Here is a 9,292-nt window from a genome sequence, read left to right on the forward strand (position 1 = left end):
TGCACGAAGCTACATATATATTTTTGTGCATTATCGAAACAGCATGCTTTTAATGTGTTTACCGCTGCCTGTATGTTCTTTTCGCAGTATTTTGCAAAGTGAGCCCGTCTGTATACAAATGACACATAATCTAACATATTTTTTGCCTTATGAGTAATAATTATACGTATACTAACAATGGCATAGTTGGGTGATATTTATCTACTAATTATGATACTAATAGTAGTGGGAGCACAAATGTAACCTTTATTGTCGTGATGCTAATACGCATTTCCGAGGCTACTACCGTCGCTATTACGAGTACTAATAATTGTGCACATCGTACGCATGTATTTGCCTGTGAATGTTTGTGTATACATGTCTGAGTGTCTTTGTGCCTGTATATGTTCACATGTATATATTTTGTCCATATATATTACCGCTTTGCGAGCTCCTCCCTGTGTGGCGTGCGCATTTTGTAGGTCGTGTATATGTGCGCGGCACAAACGTTGCGCATTAAAAAATAACCAGCATTTATTGGGAAGGAAGCCAAGACAAACATTTCTTTTAAACTTACAGTAGGAAGGGCAAAGTAGAGTTGGAAACTTTCCTATATATTCAACAATTAGCAGAAAACGTACACAAATGTTTGTCTCGCACACACACCCACGAGATACATCCGACCCGGGTGGATTTTCCTTCTTAACTTCCGGATGGCGAGACAGGTTCATCGATACGTTCGCTACTACATACTTTTTCGCACATGTTTTTTGTCTAGGTTAATCTGAACCTAGTAGTCGACACACGAGACATCTATAAACGGTAATCGTTCCTACGCAATGATGTTGGTCAAGAAGCGATCGGATTGCATCTATTTTACCCCATCTCTACCTTCTATCTAAGCGGTTTTATTTCAAATTGCGTTTCACCACTTCAAACGCGATTAAATCTATCCAAGATGCTGTCTTTCCCGAGTTGCCTCGAGTACTCTCCAAAATCTGAGAGACAACTTCAGCTACAACTCGATTTCATTATTCGCTCTCTTTAGCGCAGCCCAGCTCAACTCCGCCGCGCGCCAGATATATGCTTCAATATATGTCCTGAGGATCAGTACAGTCTGTCAACAATATAACGTTGAGCTACCAGTGTTACGAAATTAATCAGCGATTATAACGGTCGCCGATGCGGCGGAATCTTCAGACTTCGTGGAGGCGGCTTGATCACGAGTTTCGCAGTCGGTAAGCCCCTTGCCACCAGTTCCGCTTGAGCTCTCCTTTTCGGTGTCACTTCGTTCTTGCAATTGGCTCGATGGTGCAGCAAGGTCAACTTCGCCGCCCTCTTCGTCGCTGTCATCAGGGCCAATTGGGATAATGTTCGCCTTCGGTATCTCATCATCAGCGATCTCATCCACCTTGTTAGTACAACGTCAAAATACATCATAAAAAATTTTATCTTAGTAAATTAAACCTACTGATAAATGCATTGCTGGAAAGTCAATGATATTAATGATGATAGCTGCAGAACTTCTGGTACTGTTGCACCCGATATTTGTAGTGTGTACTCCATGTCAGTTACTGTGAGACGCATACCGCACGAATCATTTTTTCTCTTACGAGACAATTATGAGGCATACGCAGAGCGAAAAATACAGTCGTCCATACGATACCCAAAATCTAAACGTTTTGATACTGTTTTCTTTTAAAACTAGTAACACCTACTTTATCTGTTGGCGAGGATTTCTTTGCAATTTCACCCTGATTGACTGTAGAAATTAGATCACCTCCAGACACCGAAGTCGTACTTTCGCCATTCACTTTGGGACTAGACAACTTGTCGCCGGCCCCGTTAACTTTACCAGATGCTCCTCCCTCATCCCTCAATCGCGCTCCACCTTGATCTTTTCCTCCGGTTCCGCTGCCGACAGGGGTTGACGAGGCGTTTACTTGATCTTCCGATTTGGTTCTATTGCTGTCTCCAGGTTGAGAGTCTTCTACGGTACAAGCGCCATTGAGAGATACCGGAGTGATTGACACAACAGCTGGCTCAACGGACGTAGCGGCCGACTCTGCCAAAATAAAGTAAAAAATAAAAAAGCCATTAACTATCATTATCACATGTCTTTTAGTCATTAGTCATAAAATGTCGTTCATAAATAAAATGCAAAGGTAAGCTTAGCTAACATACGTCGAGGTCACAGGACAGTAACTTGTTTGATCCGAACTATTTTAATAGCATAAGGTTACATTTGCATTGCAAAAATGTATGCACAAGCTTTCACGAAAATATTCAAAAATTAATGATATTATAACCTAACAAATCTGATGATTACATAGCACTAATCTAGGTAACAGGCATGAGAGCAAAAGGAAGAAACGCATTAAGAAAATTACATTTCAAAAATTGTTAAAACAAAATAAAAGTTTTAAGTTTTACATCTGGTATTTCCTTTAAGCATTGCTTCAAATGATTGACCCTTTCCAGAACAAAGTTAGTGCGTCTACGCCGGGTTCACTCAACAGGAGTTGTTTATCTGGCGCTTACCTTGCGGAGCACTTTTCTCAACCACTACTGCTACTACTGCCGCTGCTCCTGCTACTGCACCACGACTCGTCGAATCATCGGCCATAATTTCATTTCGATGCGGTTGCAAAGGTGCTAATGTAAGATCAACAGCCGCTCCATCTCGAGATTGCTGATGTTGCGGTTGTTGTTGTAGCCGCTGCTGTAACTGCTGCTGTCGCAATATCTGCTGTTGAAGTCCGGCATGATGGGCTGATGCTTGTTCATCTTCGTCCTCAATGACACACACGACTTCACTATCGCCAATATCTTCATCATCTTCGCCTTCATTCTCTCCATCATCCATATCATCAACATCTGCATCGTCGATGTCTTCGTCCCCATCATCGTCGATCTCTCCAGCGATGACTCCGCTCTGCGTGTTAGCGACCGCTGTTGCGTTAACAGAAGCAGTACCCGTTCCCCGACTTGGGGCAGCACCTGGTCGTGTCTCGCTCGTAATGGCCACATCTTCATCGTCGTCAGGAATGATAACAGGATCTGCAGCGGATGCCGGCTCTTCTTGGCCTGCTCGACTTGCTCGGTACGCGGAAACAGCTTGCGCATCCAACTCCATCTGCTCATCGTCGAGATCCTCATCGTCCATCATATCCTCATCTTCGGAGAGACTCTCCTCAAGTTGTATTGCATCACTTGCTCTCGCCTCTTCCAGCTCGCACAAAGCGTCAACGGCCCTGCGTTCCTACAACATAAATAGTCATTAAATAGGATGCAGGATACTATTTAAAGTAGGTATATAGAAAGCAGATAAATATGTGTTTTAAACAATTCACTACAGATCAGTGAATTTGACTACTACAACACTAACTTCATAGAGCATTAGATTAGCAGATGTGCGCCCTTGTTAACAATACATGACTCACATAGACCAGTCAGTAAACATCGATCTTTTTGTAGCTTCGGTAAAGATCTAAGACGAAACATACAAATTTACATACAGAATAATGCGCTCAGATTTGGGAAAACTTTCGTGGTTGTTTATGGTAACGGGCATGCGCGCTTCCACTACTTATATATACTATAATACCAGACTAGCACCTCTTTTTCCTAAAACAAAATGACAAACTCGTCATGGTATATACCAGTGCTCCGTTTTCGCAGTTCAAGTGAAGAGGAGCTATTATTCAGTGCTTCTGCGCTGGATGACCCCCTCCCAACAAAACTAAAAACCTTTTCCGATATCGACAATCTACATTATTGCCAGTTTTCGTGTGGTTTGTGAAAAATCTTAGAAGGACTTTCATGGTAAAATGTTGGTCCAAGAAGCTTAAAAATATATCAAAATATATCAAAAAATGAACCTAGGCTTTTTAACAGAGAAAGGAATAGCCATTTTAGGAAGGAGAATATCGAATATGTCAGATTGGATCGCCCAGATAGGCTCCAATGGTTATTTTTTTTTAAATATTTTTGAACCCTTGCATTTCTTGGGTCTTTTGGTTTGCTGTCATCGCAAACTTTGATTTTGTTGAAACTGTTTATTATGCAGCGTACATGAATAATATTTTAATGGGTTGACACCTATTAATATCGCACAGCGCATGATTAATATTATAAATTTATTGGCAGATTAAGGAAAGAATATTTTAAAATAGACCCGTTACCGATTTAGATCCCGAATTTAAGTTAAGCAGTGAATGGCCATATTAAATAAACACGACCGCCAGGAATGACAGCTTTAGCACATGCAAAAAAATTCGTTGAGATATAATTTTTTTTATTTAAACGTAGTTTTAGAGACCAAGCATAGAAAACTTTCAGTCTAGGCGCGGTACCTTATACATGGCTCAAACTGTTTATACCCCTAAGTAGGTTGCCTATTACAGGAATAATGCTAGTTTTCTAACCCATCAAGCTATCCTAATAGTAATATAATGGCTGAAATGAAAAACCACGCGATACTATCATTACATTTTTCTACTTTCCCACCTTCACTGAGCGCGGTCCAGGCCGGTGATGTTGAGCATTACGTGCTTGATAAGGGAACGGTTGTCTCCGATGGTGTGTGGTAATTGGTCCTGATCCACGGGGCGAGGTAAGCCGATCGACATCACTCATGTCATCCTCTTCCTCAGCCTCCTCATCGTCGTCATCTTCGTCGTTGTCAAGTGAAACCATTGGCATTAATGAAGCCAGCACAGTTTTGTCCACCATAGTAGGCGGATACAGGGTCGCATCATCTGTCTGAATTTCGGCCGAGCGTGTGCGTTCTGATCGCGTTAGCTCAAGTCGGCGAATCCTACGATTGTGCTCGTGCATCGCATGCGAGTACGACAGCGCGAAGCCACATTCAAGTGGCTGCAATGTGTTGCATAGAATTCGATAATAAATATCGCACGCTTCCCGTACCTCATATACATCATCATACAAGCCGTCCCGCACGACGTCCATAATTTCGGCTGTTGGTGGCATTAGGCTAGGATTCGGCGATATTACAAATGCTGCCAACAAATCGTATACTTGTCGGCGACAGCGGGAACATGTGAGCAAAGCACCAGCCAACGGCCGTGTTAGACGCACTGTCGCAGGAATCAACTTTAATAGCAGCTGACGAACAATGTCCGAGTCCTGTTCTCCGTATCCGAGAACGATCGCTCGTTGAAGAGCCAATGCCGCCGCACAGCGCTCTTCTGCTCCGCGTGTAATGACGGCGTCGGGGTCGCATGCAGACGCGACGTCTTTCGAGGTCATGTTGACAAGCCGAAGCAACGCCTCACCTCGATACGTGAGTGATGATGGAGTCAGATTTCGTATCCACACGGCAATTGCTTCGTATATTTCGGCGCGCAGCATGCTCATGTCGACCGGGTCGGTTTGGTGGGCAACCTCAAGAACGTGCAAGAAGAAATCCGCCAATCTCGCGTTCACCAGTATTATCTTGTGGGTCCGAACGTTCGAAATGAGTTGTCGGGCAATACGAACCGCACGGTGAATAAGGGTCGGGCGCAGAAACAACAGATGTTCGTCGGTTGATGCACATATCACCATCTGGTTGATCAGCGTCAATAGGAGCTTTTGTCGAATATCTTTTGCACTTGGAGATCCGAGAATAGCTTCAACAGCGTCGAGCTGAAGGATTAACCGCTTCCATAGAATCATCCTCATATCGACGTGTGCTGCTACACCACTGCCGACTGCGACCGGAAACAGTTGTTCATCAGCGACAGCGTATATTGTGTTTTGCAGCTGGGACGGATCACAGTGTCCCAGTCCAGCGAGAAACGCCTGCTCGGTGAGCAAACAGCTCCGAATCAGCATCTCCAAATGTTTGCTCTGGATATCGTGCCGCATAGCCGGATCAACATAGCACTGGGATAGTGCAGCAAGCGTATTGACCACACCTTGTCCACTTTTTGTATCATGCCTTTCTGCGGCTACAATCTGTTTAAACAGGAAGCGCTCGAATTGGTCACGATTAGGAAGACACATTTTGCTAAAATGCGCAAACGTTGCCCGGGTTAAAGCAAGAAGATTTGGTGAAGCGGGAACAACAGCCAAGCGTCGCGTAAGCATTTGCACTAAAGGAGGAAACACTTCGGTATTCATATCTCTCTGAATATACTTGAGGGATCGCAACCTTAAGATCAATCGATGTAGCAGGGTGAAACATGATTGCTGGAGACCCTCGTTGGCGCTCTGTTAACACAACAACAGGTACGAGAGGAAAAAAGTCGTATAATGTACTGTCATATAACAACTTTTAACGGTGACAAGTAAATACACAAAAATAGTATTTTATCTAAGACACAACTTAATATGTCTCTTGGTTCCAGTGTAAGTCATAACTAAAGCCATTTCATGGAGTCGCAATACGTTTGTGTCATCTCCGCGTTTCTGTCTATAAATGGAGCCTCTGCTATAGAAGGAGTTGCTCTATTTTTGAATTGAGGTCATCTAACAACTTCACCAATTTGTGGCTCTGAATCCGAAATGTCCATTCTTCTAATATTGCCTGATCTACCAAATGCATCCCCTATATTTTTTTATCGTCTTATAATTTATATATTTGTACCATCCCGCAATGTTATTAGTTTGTACTACAGACTTTATATGTACGCAATCATTATCTTCTATACTCTTTGCCACCTGTCCAATGCAAGGCTTAACACTACCACCGGAAGAAGTTAAATTTGAAATATTTGGCTACTTCCTAGATTGCAGTGTGCGTAAGAAACTATTTCGGTAAGTGTGTCCTCACCGTTGAAGTTTTACGTAACACTAAAAATTATCTGCTTTTCCTGTTTTTTCATTTTTCATGTTTTGTAAGTAATAATAACAAAATTTGTTATTATTAGTGGTTACTCATATATTCATTATTTGTTCATTCCCTAATCATTTATTATATTTTTATATGTACTCATTCATCCAAGATAGTATTTAAACTTACAGAATCTATTATCAATTTATATTTTTGAATCGAAGCAACATTGTATATTCGGAGATTTAAGATAAGATTCGGAGATATAGATAAACAGTGTTCTATATTATATGTTGAGGTGATATGCGGAAATGCCTAATAAGCTCTTTTAAAACGTGAAAGAGTGTTAATTGTAGTAACTATTTATGATTATTACACTAAAAGTATAGTTAACAGATTTTATTCAAAATCCTACTGTGTTTGGAAATAGTAGTAATACAATTGAATCTTTTGCGTATTTCTATTTCTAATTTAAAAGGTTGTGCCCCAAGAAGAATCGATCCTGTAGGTACCAATGTGATGAGTTGCTTCATGAAGTGCACTATGTCTTGTGAAAGTACTCCATCGGGAATTTGTTCAAGAACAAGATCGAGAAGCGCTAAACCTTCGGCGCGCTCCCCGCGACTTCCTAGGAATCTTTTCGTGCATTGACATATCTCCTCAAAATACGACTGTAAAGCAAAAAAATGAAACAAAAAGTAATAAATAGAAATACGTTAGTTAGATTTCTCAGAAACATACTTTCATAGAGGGGTACGATTCGATTAGCTTCAATCTTTAATTGGGTATTGATACGATCATATTTGTGCGCAAACATGGATGAACAAAAACATCAGCTTGACGAGGTGCATTAAGCCAAAATTTGATTTTATCCACTTTTTGTACTTGTTCCAGAACAGTTGTTTCTATTGAAAATTCAAACGCTGAACGGATGTCTTACATTTAGTAAAACAACGTACGTGACACAAATAGAAAGAACCATATAAAAGTATACGCAACGAAGTTAAGTAATAAAAATCAACATGCTGAAAAGTCTATGTTCATTTGAATAAGATGAAATCTTAAACGAAGAAGATGAACGATGACATCTCATAAAACAAGTTCTGGTGCTCTAAGCTTATTGTTACTGTAGCTTAGATAAGTTTGGAATTCCAACTACATGCAAGATGCGCATAATTGCTAAGCGGTATAACCAGTATTTGTTGAGATGAATTTAAACTATATATGGTCGTTTTCGATACAAGTTCATCATCTTAAATTTGAGTGAAATTAAAACAGGATAATATGCAACTATAATTTCTTTCATTTAGATCTATTTCTAATCCAATTTAATTCATTTAGATTTAATCTTTTGCCCAACGTCACCACGCTTGAAATCAACCAAGTGTAAATAAGAATTAAAACAAACTGGCTGTCAGTTAAGGAACCCAGTTCTTTTGTTGGTAAAAAGTGATTCCAAATAAACAGGAATAGTCACGTTATCTATAAAAATTGTGTCAAAGACCAAACACACGTTCGAAACTATATGACGTGGAGGTATACACAGGCCGACAACTCTCTTTCTTGAGCAACGCTCAACAAAAAAAATTGCTAGGTATCAAGACTATACAATGGTCGTAGATGCGAATTTTGAGCATTCTCACTTTACAACACATCACCATGAGTCACTGACCGCCGTATAGGTTCCATAGTGCGCTTAGTCGATATAGATTCGAATGAGCACTACACTGACTACGCAGCATGTCCAAGAAGGGCGGCGCTGTTGACACACTGTCGAATCTGACACCGAACTATAGCATTGAAACTCAGATTTCTACATCTAGAGAATTTCTGATTTTCTTTTTTTTGTAAAATGTCCGCGCTTGGCAGAGCATGCACTTCTAATGTTCGCTCTGTCTTCACACAAGCAATAGGAACACCACCGCTATCGACACTGTTAATATTCGAATCGAAAGGATGGCTTGTGCATGGGTTTTGCTATTTGAACGCACTGCCTGGCAACAAATCCATCTTGATCAGCAGGGTTAGCAGTGTTATTGCCGCCAAAAAACCCACTTATGTCAACGACAATAATAATACTAATAATAACAATTTACTGTTTTGCAAATAATTGAATGATACAAGAATTGTTTTCCGGTAGGCGCATTAAGTGGCAGCGTGCCTGGCGGTAAAGCCGAACTCGCCGTGACTGAACGCGGTAAGCAGGTCATTGACGGCACCTATCTCGACGTACGGTGCTCAAAGTAAATTGTTAATGGAGCAAAATCGAAACGCTTTGTCGTGTACGTACCCTAGCCACGCCGATGCCGGGCTGTTGAAGATGTGCCAGAAGCGTGGATTTCACCTCGGTGGGAGAAGCCCCGGGCCCGCGCAGCCACTGAACAAGTAACTGCATCCTGGTGACCTACGAGGGGCCGGCCAGAGATAGGTGAACGTAGTTAGAAACTAAAACACTTTGCCAGATTTTTGATGAAAATAAATGCCACGAGCAGCACAGGAGTGTAAACTCCACACAGAGATGAATTCAATGATTTT

General features: G+C 41.4%; 1 protein-coding gene across 1 annotated transcript; it reads right to left on the reverse strand.

The window, feature by feature from the left end:
* Window positions 1–223: 223 nt before the first annotated feature.
* Window positions 224–9,292, reverse strand: LOC111245275 (uncharacterized). Its single transcript, XM_022793426.2, has 6 exons — window positions 9,048–9,292; window positions 7,270–7,428; window positions 4,489–6,195; window positions 2,521–3,241; window positions 1,698–2,044; window positions 224–1,390 (listed from the first exon to the last, which is right to left on the reverse strand). Exons 1-6 carry the CDS (start codon window positions 9,150–9,152, stop codon window positions 1,136–1,138), a joined length of 3,294 nt encoding a protein of 1,097 aa, XP_022649161.1. The 5' UTR covers window positions 9,153–9,292; the 3' UTR covers window positions 224–1,135.

Source organism: Varroa destructor, unplaced genomic scaffold (genome assembly GCF_002443255.2).
Source record: "Varroa destructor unplaced genomic scaffold, Vdes_3.0 BEIS01000002.1, whole genome shotgun sequence".
NCBI classification, from domain to species: Eukaryota; Metazoa; Arthropoda; class Arachnida; order Mesostigmata; family Varroidae; genus Varroa; species Varroa destructor.